The 16,703-nt window shown below is 40.5% G+C and overlaps 1 protein-coding gene across 2 annotated transcripts in view; it reads right to left on the reverse strand.

Annotated features, from left to right (window-relative positions):
- The window catches only part of GTF2E1 (general transcription factor IIE subunit 1), a 45,699-nt gene that overhangs the window by 24,750 nt on the left and 4,246 nt on the right, over positions 1-16,703 (reverse strand). Inside the window, exon 2 of one of the 2 annotated variants that reach the window (XM_015874643.1) lies at positions 14,678-15,158. In XM_015874643.1, the coding sequence (XP_015730129.1) occupies positions 14,678-15,125 (448 nt within the window). In that variant the 5' untranslated portion in view covers positions 15,126-15,158. The remainder of the gene's footprint in view (positions 1-14,677; positions 15,159-16,703) is intronic. The other variant, XM_015874652.2, reaches the window with a different exon arrangement.

The raw sequence follows: 16,703 nt of genomic DNA on the forward strand, positions 1-16,703 counted from the left end.
TTCTTTCATTTTGCTACTAATGCCAGCACATTTTAATGCTATACATGTAAATAGGTGTATCAGGCTTACATGGCAAGGTTTTAGTACAGGGAGGCTCCTGTGAGCAGAGTGCCACAGCTGCCCTGTATCAGATAAGAGCCAGCTCCCACTGGCTACCACAGGTAGCTGTAGTCTGAAGGAAGCTGCAGCCCCAGGTGCCCGTGATGGAGCAAGCTGTTCCCTGCAGCACATTGGGGCACCACATGAAGCAGATCTCCATGCACAGCCATGGAGGAGCCCATGGTGCAGCAGTGGATGTGGCCTGAAGGAGGATCTGACCATAGAGAGCCCCCACTGGTCTGGGGGAGCTGCCACCTGTGGGGATGCATGTGGAGCAGTACCTGGAGAATGGAGCTCCATACTCATGGTATGGAGCCATGCTGGAGCAGTGCTTGGAGAGCTGCAACCTGTGGGAAGCCCACACAGAATCAGTTCAGGAAAGATAGCATTCCCTTGGAGGGACTCCACATGGACCAGGGGCAGAGGGCAACCATGGAGGAGCAGCAGAGAAAAAGCATTATGAACTGACTGCAGCCTCATTCCCCTGTTAGCAATAGGCAGTAAATTACATTAATTTCCCCTGAGCTGCATCTATTTGCCAGTGACAGTAATTGGAGAGCGATCTCTCTATTCTTATTTCAACCTCTGAGCTTTCTTTTCATCATTTTTTCTCCCCCATTATGTTGAAGAGGGGGCACAGCATAGCTAAGTGTGAATTCCACTACAGTAGTTCAATGCAAAAAATTCACTAATACAGTACACAAGACTAAAGTAATTTGGAGAAAACCACAATATACTGGGCATCTTGAGAAGAAATGGCGTTTGCACATTGTGTTAGATGTGTGTTCACAGAAGAAATAAAACTGCATTTCTACCCTTACCATTTCTGGTTTCCTGCTGGTTGAGCATCCACTACTCGCTCTTTTCAAAGCCAGAAAGCTCCAGGACTTCCTTGTTTAGATTTTACATGCCCATAAATGCAGTAACTGAATGTCTCTGACCTCCATGTCAATAAGTTCTCCTCTCTGCTCTGCCTTGCCTCCTAGAATGTACACTTCTTTTTTAAACATAATAATAATAAGGATCCTGAGCACTTCACTGTTTTATCAGATATGCTCCTTTTTTTACAGGGCAAGGGCCAAAAAAATGTCTCTTCCCACTCAGGTGAAGAGTTCTTCCTCACTAACATGGCCCAAGATCCTCTCTCTGCATCAGCTTTTTCTTTTCTTTCAAAACAAAACTCCAACTTCTCTACATATTTGCAAATTAATTTTGCCTCCTTCACAACAATCTGGGGAATGCAGCAATTTGTTCTGGTTCCATGCGATCTCACAGGGACCAAGGGATGTTTTGCCTTAGAGCTACAATTAAATGAGGCGAACAGAGAATTAAAACACAAACAAAACCCCAAACCACGTAACCTCGCTCTGCTGGCACCTGTACCAGCCACTTGCTGTGCTATGAAAAGCAGAGCTTTTAACTGGAAGCAGGCACAAAAGCAATCACTTGTAGTTGCTGCAGTCCCAACCCAGAACACTTCCAATTCTCCTTGGGCACAAGATGAAGAATAGCACTACAAAGTTAGTGGCATCCACTTCTGTATGCTCCAAGGTCTAATTCCAGCTAATTCATCACTTAAAAGTTGCAACAACCATCCCCATTTAATCCATTCATTGTCTGCCTGATGCACAGCACAAAAACATGACAATACAGATCAGAGGTGCAAGAGAAGCATCTCTCCATTACACAACAAAGCACTGAAGTACTTATACAGGATTTACATCAGGGTCAGCAAATGCCAGACAAAACGACTGCAGAGGAAGCAAGAAGAAAGTTTCAGTTCTCAGACAAAAGTAGTCAGCAAAAGATCAGAGTACTTTATTAAAACCTGTACAAGTCTTCTAAAGATGCCAAAACACTGCCTTACAAATAGAGTCTGATTTAAACCTTTAATAAGAAAATGCTTTGGATTCCCCCTGCTCAAGATCCTGACACCAGATGAGGGATGAGAAGTTCCTGCTGGAAGGGAAGGAAGCAAATCTGAAGCCACAGGAATACACAAGATTGATCTCCAAGCTTTTTTGATTGCTTACTTCATCTCTAACATCTTTTCAATAGGCACCAATGCAATTTAGAAACTTTTTACATGTACCACTGGACTAATACACAAGGGCTGCTCCAAATGTAATGTCTCCTATGCCATTATATTGGTCCACAATGTCAAAGGCAGATTTTGGCAGTAGAGGTTCAACTTTCCCACCAATATTCCATTACCTTTTGTTGCCATATGACAGACAGCAGCAGAGGGGCAGTCTAATGAAGTCTAACATGGAAGTGCAAATGAAGCAAAGGCATGGAACTGAATTCCTCCATGTGGAAAAAATGGCACCCACTGACACTCACTGACACTTGCTGAACATTCACAGAGAACCAACAGTGGATGTGAGCACAGCGAGGCCAGCGGTGGTGCAGTTCAACAGTGGTGACAGCAACACTGGGACATCTCCATTAGTGCAGATTTTGATAAGTGTGGCATGCAGGCTCTTGTTCATTCCTGGCTAAACACGCGGCTAACGGTGGTGACTACACTGAAAGCCAGTGTCTTGTAGCTGTGAACGTGCTCTATCAAACAGTGTTACTGCGCTCTAGGTATCTGTTGTTTCCTTTGAAATACATGCACTACTTTCCACGCAAACCACATATCACGTACAATGTAAAACTTAAGAATAGGAATTTTAATGGATGAAATGAAAACAAAATGAACATTCCAAGTTTATTAATAGCACAAAAAATATCTTCTTCATGCAGCCCAATAGATTTTTTTGCATATGGCCTACCTGCTGTACATGGCTTCCTATCTTACTTCCTCCCCTAAAATGCACTACATACTCTCTTGCGTGTATCTTGAGATAATGCAGAAAAAAAACCCCTATGATGGCAGCAAGCCCAGCAACTGGCATTCAGATCTGAGAAAGGATGGAGAAAAATCCTGGGTTCACGGTTTATATCAACTACATTTCATGACACTTGAAAACTGGAAGTTGGAGGCCAAAGCACAAAAGAGAATTCACTGGTATAGAGGGAACAGAGAACAGAGCATGAGTATGAGTTATTACAGATAAAGAGTGAGCTCAGTCTTAAGTTTTGGATGTGCTGGAGGATAAGAGAAAAAATATTGACTGGGAAAAGTGAGGATGTTCAACAGCTTTGTACCCTCATTAAGAAACTGAGGAAATATGATCCAGATTAACTAATAACTAAATGATAGCATAACTGCTGAAGAACAGCACTTTTAGATTAAATCACTGTTTCCTATGAGCCTGAGAGTGCATAACAAGAGTCTATCTTGGCTCACTTCTATTTCATTCTTTCTATTAAAGACTTTGAAAGTAGAACAGGATATGCACATGCAGTGTTCTAATGAGATGGATTTGGAAGTCTGCAAGTCTTAGAATGCAAAAGTCTTTACAAACTACAGATACTGTCAGAAATCCACAAGATGATATTTACTGAAGTCCAAAGCATCACACCTGTCATATTATTCAACCATAACAGCATTTTTCCCTTCTATACTGCCTAAGAAAACTCACCATAAACCTTATAAAGCACCTTTAGATTGGCAGAATAAGGATGAAAACGGTGTCGTAACTTAATTCTTCAGACACTGCAATGTTGGAACACTTACATGGACCTACATAGACAAGATCAAAGCGAGTGTCTGTGCTCAAGAGTGTGCCACTAGTGACACTCTCTAACAAGAGAACTTCTGAACAAGATAACAATTCTAAGCTCTAACTGCTATAACCTGAAAAGAAAAGGCACATAAAAATGTACTGAAGGATTTTGCATCACAGCCTACGGTAGTTCTTAAATGAAGAGACATCGCAAGTTGAAAAATAAAACAATGTTTTGACAATTAGAAATTGCATTTCATATCTGCATGCAAACACTGGCATTACATTATAGAAAGCTGTTTTATATAGCCTTCAAAAAAATAATCAGCAAATGCATATTTGAAATTATATCACATATTAAGATTCAAACAGCAATCTGAGATAAAACCCGCTTGTTAAAGGAATTCACAGGTGTTTCTAACACTGATATTCAGGTCTTACTACATGGAGAAGTTTACAGAGTTTTAATGCTCCTTCCCAAATTGATTATAAACAAACACACTGACATTAATTGCAAATCTCTCAGCTCTCACAGGGAGTTTCAAACAGAAGGCCTCTCGTGTTAATTCCTTTTGCTTTCTGTTCCCTTAAGTACATACTCACACTTGGTACCACGAACGCTTCATTCTCTAGTTAAATATAAAAGCACAAAGATGAATTTTTACAACAGTGCTGAAGATCAGCAGAGGCTCAGTGGTATTTCTAAGGCATGGCTTCTATTTGTGTGGGATCTAGAGCTTCCAAGTTACACAAAACTGGAAACCGGCAAAAAAATAACTCAGTAGGAAAAATTCTGCTTGTACAGCTGTTGGTCTAACCAGAGAAATCAAGCAACTATACAGAGAAGGTGTTTATATTGCCCTTTCAGAGAGAAGGTGGAAACCCTAATAAGTCATAAAGCCAAGAAAATAATGTGGTAGAAGGGCGAACTCTGGAGCTCATTGCCAGTGTATCAACCTGCAAGCCTCCACTGTGGTATCTATTTGGCAATCACCATTTAGGAGGATCCTAAATCCCCAGTTGCATACTGATGTGAACATAGGTAAGGTTTATTCTCAGCCTACATCTGCTCTGGTTCCATAACAGAAGCTCTTTACGGTGGTGACAGTCTAAACCAGGGGCAGTCACATCAACACAAGGCAGCAAATCCATAACACTGCAACAACCAAACGTGTTACAGATTGATGTGATTAGGATTTCATTTCGGAGGCTAATATTAAACTACTGTGGAGCAGAGTGGCCTTCATCCCTTGGAAGCAGCAAGTTCCTATCTGCTTTCTGCTTTGAGCTGCAGGCAGATAAAGATGAACCACTAAGTCACTTACCTGCAGCAAGACCCTTTAACTAATGAGAAGGACAGGGCGCTGTTGAACACTCCTCAGCAGACACGTCGTTCCTGTGCAGTCATCTGATGCTCAGTTACAACACTATGTAATAGACTTTCTCAAGTTAAATACTTTACAGCTCCCCAAAGAATCAAGCCAAACACATTACCAGCTTAAAGTCTTCCATAATTTTTAGCTTACATATAGCATCAAAAATAGCATGTGAACATAACTTCCTTTCTCTCCTCTTTTTTTCCATTTTTTAGCTTCACTGCAATATTTTATTTACATACATACCAGACAATTTAAATAGAACTGCTGCTGACTTCTCATACAAAAACAGGGATCCTTTTAAAATTGATGTAATCCATTCCCAAGAAGAAATGCCATTTATTCCTAAGGTGTTCACAAAGCAGGCAGAACCATTCAGCCAGCCACCTCTCCATTTCAGCGGTGAAGCATCACAAATCACCTAAGCCATTGTCTTTTACGGTCAAGCTATAACCTTGTCCTCAACTCACTGCAATAGCGGGTGTGCTGCTTCTCAGGCCTGAGGGCTGACAAGCAAACACCTTCCGAATCAGTTTCACCAGCTGAGTGCAATTATTATGGAAATGAAAAAGCAGGTCTCACTTCTGAGTATAACTTACTGCATTTGGGAGAAGCTGCTGATCATCCCTTTGAACTTAAAACTGTGGTATTCAAATACATATTCCCACAAACACAAACACAAGAGTTCAGTCTTGCAGAAAAGTAGTTATCTTCTTGTCAATAGGAGTGAGTTCAAAAGATTCTTTTCAGTCTGAACACAGCTGGGTCACTCAGATTCAGACCAACAGCAAAGGTAATAGTGGAAAGACGCTCTGCCTTAGCCCCACATGCAGGCACAACCAAGAAATATATTAGATGCGTTTAATTACTCAGGAACAAGCAGGAGACTAAGAATAAAACCATAAAACAACTTTGGAGTACTGCTAAGAGGAAAAAATTCTTCCATTACGTGATCTCAGATCGGCTTTATTACAGCTATTTTGTATTACTGAGCTTTCACCCATTCTGCCAAGGCAGATGCCCATTTCCTTCCGCATCCGAGATTTCCTTTAATCACTCAAGACAGGATGCTGCGCTCTGACAAAATGCCTTTCCTGGCCATCCCTGGTGTGGGGAATTAAAAGACTCGCCAACCCTTTTGAAATGCAAATCTTCACCAAATAGGTTTCATGCTTCTTGTTACCGTTGGCTCTCCCTAAAGTGCACGTTCAGTGGAACACTGAATGGAGGACGGATTGCTTATCTTCTAAAATGAATACAGTCTTGCATTTACCACCTCCTAATCTCTGTCGTTTTTTTCTTCCCTCCTTCTCAAATCTCACATTTTTCAAGCAAAAGAGGTTCTGCTATCTTCAGGTGACAATAAAGCTCGAACCTCCAGCACTAATTCTCTTATCTGAATAGCCAGTATGGCTACACAGAATTTTCCCCCTCAAATATTAACTATTTCTGTCAGCTGCTGACACCTTAACAGTAAACATTACTGAGAGAAAAGTTCTTCCTCTACACCTCATAGAGCGCCTGGGAAAACAATGTAATTAGAAAGCATTCTGATTTGAACGAGGAAAACCAATAACCTAGAAAAGGACAAGAGAAAAGAAGATACTGAACCACCTTTGACAGGTCCAGGGAGCAAATGAGTGTCTGTATGAAAACTCTAAACACAGTTTTGTTCTTTATGTTCAATTTCAACCTTATGGTTGTGGGGGATGATGTAGACTGAAGCGTAATTACTTTCAATAGCAAACTACGAGCATGATGACAAAGTTCTCCAAAGTAAAAGCCCATATGCTGCAGGATATTCGCCTGGAGTCACTACTGAGAGCTATATTGAATCACCACTATGTTTAAAGCTAGACTGAAAATTGCAGTGAGAAATGGGTATTTATGAGCATATTCATCAATACAAGTCTTGCCTTCTATTTGGCTTTATTTTGTAATGGGACTCAAGGGGTGGGGGGAAAGCAAAAAGGAAGCAATGAATACAAAGCAGTCAGCCACTCTTTGGAAAACCCAATTTCCAGACCCAAAACATTATCAAAAGTAGAAGGAACCAACAACTTCCCATAAAAATATAACTCAATATTGCTTATAACTTGAGATTGATGTTGGTAACTTCAGCCCCACAGTAAAGAATGAAGGCTAATCAAGCTGGGAGATAAACAGTGCTCATTCTTGCAAATGAAAGGAAGCGGATTTTGTAAGCTGGTAGGACACATGTGGATTGTAACTGCCAGAAGTATATGTTTAGCATGCATGGAAATGGCATTACTGCCAATTATCAGGCATTTCATTAGAACACAGTGTCACCTGGCATGCTACTGCAAGGGACTTCAATCTCACAATCATCAGCTGCTTTGAAAATTGGCTCAAGGAAGCCATAATATCATTGGCAACCCTGCTGCACAATTGATCACATCACTATAGAAACCCCATGTTTTTCGCTCATTCATACAACTGATATTTCGTGGTAGGCAGAAAACGAGTCTGAACTGACATGATAACAGAAAGAACTGATTGAATGTTGCCAGAGGGGTTGTCATTAATTTTTCAGAGAGTGTAACAGATTAGTGGAAGAGGGTATTTTCCAGGCTCACAGATGAAGGTTCAAACACTCATCCTCAAGCACAGAACTGAGTGGCAAGAGGGACCAGGTCTGACCTTTGGAAGTAGAAGCAAAAAATACTTCCCTCCAAAAAAAACCCCAAAACAAACACATTTCCCTCCCAAAACCAACAAGACAACCTAAAAGCACTTTACCAGACTAACAGAAGGACTCTCCTCCCTCCCCTCAAGGGCAAGGGATTTCATTCTTCTGCGGCATCAAAGCTTTTCCTTCAGTTATTCTCCAGTTCAGACGTTGAAACAAAAGATCAAAGAAGAGACTGTCACTTCACTGTACATACTGGAAGTTATATCCTGAAAAGTCATTTTCCTTTAACACGAATGAACTGAACTTGGAAGCAAAATGCAAGATGCTACATATTGCTGTCAACAGAAGATCTACCATTCATTGGAAAAAAATTAAAAGGGAGATTATAAGGTTCTTCTTACATCTCCAGAATGAAAACAAGTCGGTCAGAATTATTCTAACTATGAAACTGGCTTCAGGAAATCACTTTCATTTGTCTCCTAATATTTGTGTGGAGCTTAGTAATGGTTTTGTCAAGTCAGAAATGCTCAGGAGTCACCCAGTCCTTCTTTGCTCTTCCACTTCACTATCTAGAAAGTGCAAATAGTTCCTTTTGAAGATATTTTCCATCCCATGAACAAAGCTGATGAAAATAATCCCAGCATTTTTTCTTTGACTTTTTTCCCCTTCGATTCTACTGTAGCATCATCACCCCTGTTTCTGAGAGGCTTAAAGAGACTTTCTAATATTAGCTTTTAAACCATTAAAAATAGTTCTTTTAAAGTATTTTCTGGTCTCACATTTACCTTCCATTAAAGATTTCCCTAAGACCATTTACCTACTCAACCTGTACATTGTAGACTTTGGACCACTTGGTATTATCTAGGGAAGCTCTATCACTTATTCTTCTCAGTGTGCTGGAAGAAGCACTGTCCCACAGGCAACAGGATTCCAAATGTGCAACTAATCTGACTTACAAGCAGAAGCCCATGACTATAATGATGATACTTTGCAGATGGTATTGCTGAGCACGCAGTATCAAAAGAACAGCAAGATATCAGAGTAAAAGACAGGAATGGTGCAGTCCAGCTTTCAGGATATCAATGCAAACACTTTTGCAGTGTTCACAGATTTAGAGATCTTATTGTTATCTATTTCAATTTGCAAAGCCCAAATAAAAGTTAAGGAGATAACCCTTACTTGAAGGACAAATATTGGCTGCGCTTCTAATAATAAGATGTCCTTTGCAGACAAGAATTCTATCAATACTGTAAGTAAAGGTTTGCATTTATCAGACTAGAAAAAAATACAAGTAGAAGCATGCCAGCCAGAGAACAATTTGGAGTACAGAGAAAGGACCAGCCTGCACTTCACAGGCAACAGCGCTGAGTTCTGGATTTTGCCTTGAAAGAGGCCTTTACAATCCTAGAGTCACCAACATTATTGTCACCTATTTATCAAGCTGAATAATCCAGGGTTAGACAAAAAGGTGCCTTTCAGAAAGAACATCCAGCTTGAACTCATTCACCTCAGGTTACAGATAGAACCTACATATTCCTTGTAAGGTTTTCTGAAGAGTATTCTTACTTTAATAAAAACATGCATTAATTTTGATGTTTTTCTTCAGTTTTTCCTTCCCTGTAGCTCCAGGCCTTATCACACAGGAGCAGAGCAAAGCTGACAGGAGCATTCTTGCAGCTTTTGCCAGAAATCTGGATAGGAACAATGAATCTAAGTAGAGTACGGACCGTTTCCTTCTGGTGGGGTGTGCCAAAAGCTTTGTGTGGCACAGCAGACAGAAAAAAAGGTGCCTGTAAAGTCAAGAAAAATCACACTGATGGGATTGCAAACATTTGGAAAACTAACAACAAAGAGAATGAAAGAAAAATCACAGAATTTAAAGTTGCTCAAAACCGAATTGCTCTGAATCCTTTTTTTTTTTTTTTTCAGGGAAAGTTTCTGGTCTGCCAATTCACACAGAGACTTTTTAAGTCCTGCTTTTGGCTGGTAAGGCTGTCAGCCGTTGTAGTAGGAGTATCATATAACACACAGGCAGACAAAGCTACCTAGAATGTCTATTCTGATAAATCGTTCGGTGTAAAGGACAAGAATCAACAGCAAAAGGAACAAATCAGAGGGAATATATAGTATGAATACACAGAATGAAGAGCTCAACGTGATTTTTTTCTAATGCCCGAAAGGGAGAGAAATCAAAGAGATGTACCAAAGATGGATGGGAGAGCTCCAGAAGAAAAGGCAAGGCAAAGAAAAACAAGTAGAAGAGGGAGTGTAGGAAAAACAACAAAATAGATGAGACGGGCTCTGAAGTCATTTGAATTGGATGAGGAAGATTTGAAGAACTCGCCTGAGTAAGTAGAAATCCAGAACATTAAGAGAAGACAGTTGCGTTCTAATAGCTCGCTTAGGATGAAATGAGGAACTGAGCGCCCAGAAGAAAAGGCTCCAGAAATCCATACACAAGATAAGGCAGAAATCAAAGACTGGTCAAATTTCTAACCTTAATAACAGGGCCCAAGTCATGTAAAAGCCCAGCTGAATAAATGATGCCTGAATGTAATAGAAGATGCCTTGTGCCAGGTACAGAAAACCAGCATCTGAACATATTTGTGTACTTCATAACAGGAATGCACGTAATGACTGACTGTAAAAGAAGAAGGGGAGGTTGAAGTTCAAGGTGTTGCTTCCCCTTCTAGAAAACCAATACAGCCACCTTTAACTATTCTTCCCAAAATACATTTCCTAACAGCACACCTAATAAGCCTCATGAACAGCACGCTACTATTACAGCACATCTCCAAGAGCAGTCAAATTGTAAGAGCTATTCATCAAACGAGGACCAAATGGTGGGAGGGCAAGGTGGATATAAGCTGCTCCAACACCTAGTAACAAAAGACTTTAGTCATTACAACCACAATTAAGAACATCCCTAATCCATGTTACCCACTTACCTTCTATCCTCTTATTTCCATTATTATTCACATCTTACCTAACCAAACATTATGATGGACACAACACATGGATGTAGGTAAGAGACAACTGCAAGTACATTTACTGTTAACATCAACATTGTATTTTAGAATAAGAGAAGTGAAAGAAAACAGGCCTGTATAAAAATTAGATTGCAAACATAGAAGAGAGCAGAAAAATTACTTTATTTTGCATTTATTTTCTTTCAAAAAATCAAATTTACTTGCTACCCTGGTAGATATGCTGACACAGTTTGTTATTTAGAATACATATGGAAATCCTGGGCTTAATACTAGCCAGTGTAATGCACTGCAGGATCTAGCTTCTCTCACTCCTCCACTTCAGCCCCACTCTCCCAATTGCAGTTTCTAGTCACATCATTTCTTTCAAATTGACCTTGAGTTTGACAGGCAAATCCAACACTAGTCTAGATTTACAAATATGATTAGAGTTTGAGAACAGGATACATCAGAGACATTCCCCAACCAGACCTACTTAATCATGCTACAGAACACATATCCACGAAAATAATTTCCATTTTTATGACGTTCAACAAATCAACCAACCTAAGCCAGGATGCATAGAGAAAAGAAGACAGCTCCCTCTACTGGGTGAGATAATGCAGCTCTTGGGTCCACCTCACCCTACAGAGAACATACTGGCACATATGTAAGCCTCTGAGATTTACATACATACACATATATATGTATAAATACGTGTATATATATATATATATATAATTTTTTTTTTAAGCCAATCCACAAATTCCTATTTAATTGCTTAGACTGCTCTATAATTCCAGGAATTATAAGCTTCCATAGTTTCTACTGTTAAAACCACAGGAAAAAGCAATCTACCCAAAGGTCTGTGGAAGTAACATCTCATCTGAAGGTGAAACATCTGAAAAACCAGACTCCCTTATGTCAGTGTTCAATGAAAGCCCAGTCTGGAAGCAGACAGTTCAGCAGCGTTATTCACAGTATGCATTTAACACCTGACTTTTCTTACTGTTATTCAATTAAACCTCTTCTTGTGCAGCTCTGCCTCAAGAGACAGTCCTTACCTTGTTTAAGGGAATGGCTGTAGCTTTCTGCCTGCATGAAGCTTCATCACAATGGCAACGGCAGACAATTGCTAGCATGTGTGCAGAACAAAGCGATGAAAGATCAGAGCACAGGTCAGACAGCAGACGACAGCACAAAGGTAAAGCAATGATCAGTTTTCAAGTGTTTATAACAGGATCTCTTTGGAAGACTACCGTCTTTTTCCTTTCTCAGTCAGTTCATGTGAAACAAGGCTCAAAGACAGACTTTATTTGTGTTTTTCTTCCTGTAGTTCTCAAAACATTGAAAGTGGGTAAGAACTGTCAGCACTGCGTAGCAAGCCAGACTGCAGCAACTCCTATCAAAGCACAGTCAGGTCAATAGGCAGAATGCAGACCTGAAACCTCATGAATTCAAGTTCTTTCTACATGTTTTCTGTTGCAATTCGCTGAGTGAAACAAGTGTGATCTTGCATGCACAAAAAGACTCTCTCCTGCAGGACTCTAGGATATTCACATCAGTATTCAAAAGCCTGAACAGATAACTGCAACTTTTAAACCATCACTGCAAACCTCTACAGCAACACTGTAGGGAGCCTGCTTTGGCAGGGGGGTTGGACTCGATGATCTCTAGAGGTCTCTTCCAACCCCTACAATTCTGTGATTCTGTAACACCAAGTCTACCCGCAAAAAGCCTGCAGCTTATCCAAATGAAAGCTCTTAGTATGGTTTTTATTGTTCTTATCAATTCTCCAAGTACAGTCGGAATGGTAATGTAGAACTTATGTTGCATTGCTTGTATTATTTGACCTAGAAGGTTAAAAATGCTCAAAGCTTTTAACTTTGAGTTCCAAGAAAGCAAAGGGGAAGACAAGAAAACGACAGCCAGAGGTTCTGGAACAAGATTATTCCCAACATCTAGGCACAAAGAAGATACAATTCCAACAGAGGTAAAGGATGCTGGCAACATGACAAGGGAAAACACTGCCTTCTGTATGTCCTTTTACCTGAAAGGAAAAAAAAAAACTACCAAAAAACAGCCTGATCCATGTTCACGGAGTAGAATAAAACAACTTCTGCCCCTTGTTCAAGGCACATTACAGGTAGGTTTCTTTTCTGTTGTTTTCACAAGATTTAATTAAGTTTTCACCCAGGCTTCTTAGACATGGAGAACCTTTTAGTTCAGACACTTAAACACTATGATGACAAAAGCATATTTGGTGTCAGCTCAAAAGTATTTTCCAAGTAATATTGAACAGTGAGCAAAGCATGAGAACACGTCTCCGTATCCCTTTGTCACTATCATTCAGTTGTCTTGGCAAACACTTTCCCAGCCTTCAAACAACGATAACCACAACTTGTATTGAAATAAATAAACACCTCAGTTTCATTCCAAAATTATCCACAAAAGGAGTAAAACAGATACAGAGCAAGAGGGCCTGTAGTCTACATGAAACAGACACTGGATGAAGCTGGAAGGCTGACAGAGACGCTGCAGTTACAACCTTGTGATTGTGACAGAATGATCACAAGCACAGACAGACACTGAAAACCTTCTTCCCATCGCTGATAAGGAAGGAGAAAAGTGAGAGCCTCTTCTTCTAGTCCTACTTCCATTCTAGAACAATTGGTTAGTTTGCATTTGATTTTTTTTAACCAGAAAAGAAGAAAGAAGCAGAAGGAAAGTCAAGAAATCTAACAGTCTCCAGTTCTGTATGACCAGGATGCTGAAGAAGCAGGTAACATAACAAGACGCCTTTTAACAGCAAATTGCCATTAAGTATAGCTACTAGCAGAGAAGATGCTTTCCATGCTCTGCCTGCTTCACAGACCTCTTTGGCCCTGCATTTTGACTCACAATATTTTATCAACACAGCTGCTGTTCAGGAGCAGCTCAGGTCAACCATGACTGAAATACCCAGGGCTTTCAGCTGCCCTTCAGCTCTTGTGCTGCCAGGAGTTTTAATGAGTGGGAGAGGTGCATGCACAGCACTGATAAGACATCCTTGAAAAAGGGTGGCTATTCACTGTACAATAAAACCTGGTCCCCCTGCATGCCTTGTTCAGAGCTCTCTCTGGGAGCTCTTTTCTGTTCTTTTCTGATATGGAATTCCAGAGGACAGGGAATGCATGTGGATAACACAGATCTCTGTTACAAAGCAACCATTTTCACCTTAATAATGCACACAGGGCAAAGAATTCAAATGAGAAGAGTAAAGAGTAAGGATGGTTCAGAGCGTGGAGGCCTGATGTCCAACCTCTTCTGCCTGCCTTCACCTCAAAATAATCCCAGATTAGAGAGGCAAAATGGGATCTCATCAGGCACAGGTGTTCTTCTCTCACCTGCACAGATTCAGACTCAAAGCATTTGGACTGCGCCAGCAGTGACACCTTGCAATGACTGATTTTATATGCATGAGACAGATACACATCTCCACTGAGACACAGACTTGAAAAAAAAGGTTGTTTATTTCCAACCACAGACAAGTCTGTAATTAATTCCTTTTAACTTTTGTGAGAATGTTTTACACTAGGGAAACTAGGTCATGCAGTATAATGAAATGGCTAGAAGAAAATTAAACAGTAATAGTTTACTCCCTGCACACCCATATCTACATGATAAATTTTCTGCATATAAAACTCAGCAATTTATACGTCCTCATTGCAAACAAGAAGTCATGCAGTTTAATGGCAAGATCAGGTCATATCAAAAGCCACCAAAAAGGACAGACTGCCTTTTTCATTCTTGAATTTGATTGGGATGAGACCTCCATTTCTCCGCTTCTTATCACTCAAGTATATCGATCTACAAGCATTTTACCACAATTACTACTTGCCTGTATTGATAACATAAGAACTACCCTATCCATTACCAAAACTACCACCTTTCTTTAACACCCAGCACTGCTACCCATACCACTCTTACCTGCCCTGGGGTCAAACAGCTGTTTGGCCTCCAAGTCTGTGAAAGTACTGAAGCAAATGGGGCATTTAAAGGAGGCTCGATTGGTGGAGTCTCTCTCATCTGTCTCGATCCTCCTCCGCATGTGATCCAGCTTGTACTTCACCACATTCACCAGCAGGCGGTAGTTGATGAAGTAGTAGTTATGACGGGTGGTTTTACCATCTGCAGCCGTCTCTACCCTCATTCTGCATTTGATGAACTTGTCACCCTTGAGGGTGTTGAGGACAGACCGCAGCTGCTTCCTATCAAATTTAAGGAGCTCTAACATGTCCTCTTCCTTCACACAGGGGTTTCGGATGAGAATGTCCAGGGCCAAAGCGTGTTCAATGCCATAGAAACCACGCACAACATACTTGGCAAGGCGCTTGAGAGCTGCAGGGACCTCAGTGAGGACGTCTGGGTCAGTCATAGCAGCTTCAGATCTTGACCTTCATGTACACTGGAACAAAACAAAACAAAGGATATTTAACTTCTAAAGTCAGAAATCTTACTTTTCATGCATCTTTCCTACAGCTAGGAAAAGGATGTGGCATTTTCCCTCCTTAAATGTTAATGATGTCAGTGCAACAATCATAGAATTAGGAAGTGATACCTCAAGCTCATAACAAAATGGTGGAAAGCAGAAGCACACAAATTGCTACCTTAACGTTCAGCCAGTTGCAGTTCTACTCAGAGCTGGAATAAGAAAGCTGCCTTGAATGTGAGCTCCAGCAGACAGCTTCCTCAGTGATGAAACTTAGCTTGGTAGAAGCAGAAGAAAGCTACCAGACAGGCCTTAAGACAGCCCTCAAAAGTGGATGTAACAAGTGGCAGTAACAAAGGGAAGCAACTCTTCATATGGCACAGGACAAAGGTTTACTATCATTTCACAAGGTTTTGCATGTTTTTCCTCCACTATTTCAAGCCTATCTCTAGTCTATAAAAGAATTTCCCTCCACTCAATGCATGTATACATGGAAGGTTCATGAGTATTATACATACTTAGGAAACACGCGAGGGTTTGTACTTCCAATTAACATCCAATAAACCTTTGGCTGGTCTATCTCAATAAGAGCCTTTATTCTGCGTTAGGGTATGAATAACCATTTCTCAAGCAAAATGTTCCTCCAAGTCAAACAAAACAAAACAAACAAACAAAAATACCACATCTGCAGTTTGTTCTTCATTGCTCAGTAATTTTTATCTGTGAGCTAATGTCAAATATAGTTAAATTCTGCCCATCTCACTCAGAGATTGTTAGATTTTTCCCACACTGAGCACGTACCTCCCCAGCACTCAAGTTTTAAATAGAGAAAAGTGGGGAAAAAACAGCAGAAGGAGGGATCTGGATGGGTGTCTTGTTTTTTTCCCATCGTTATCATAAAACCCATAATATCCTTTTTAACAAGCAGTATTTTTACAGTACTTCTCTGTACTCCCCACACTAATACACCCCCTGAAATGATCAAGCTCTATATGTTTACCCCCAGCTGATGACTCACTTCCATCAGGTGAGACTGCTCAATGATTTGTTATCACTTAGCACAGTAACCCACTTGGATTTTATCTTTCATACAGAAAATGCTTCCCCCTCAAAAACCTCAAACACCGTTACTCATTGAAGCTTTACTTCTCTTTAACCTTCCTCTGCAGCTGAGGTTCATTCCTCTTAAGGGTTACAGCCAGCACAACTACAAAGCAAATCTGCCTTGCACTGTGGGTTTGTTGGTTTTGTCTCCTGAATACAAAAGACATTCTTATTCTTTTCTTTTAAAACACTTCCCTGCCTCAGCTATCTCTTCCTCTGTCTTAAGGCCAAATATTATTCGCGGTGCCCAAATTGAAAGGAACCGAACAAAATCTGTTGTCTGTTTGTTGGCAGGCAGAAGTGCTTACAGAAAACAGTGCCTGGATGTCCAGCTCCAACTTCCCTTCAAGGAGATTTAATTATGTTTATCCCAGCATGAATTAGCCATGAAGCGAGTACTTCTCAAGTCAGCCTTCTGCA

Source organism: Coturnix japonica, chromosome 1 (assembly GCF_001577835.2).
Source record: "Coturnix japonica isolate 7356 chromosome 1, Coturnix japonica 2.1, whole genome shotgun sequence".
Classification (NCBI taxonomy): Eukaryota; Metazoa; Chordata; class Aves; order Galliformes; family Phasianidae; genus Coturnix; species Coturnix japonica.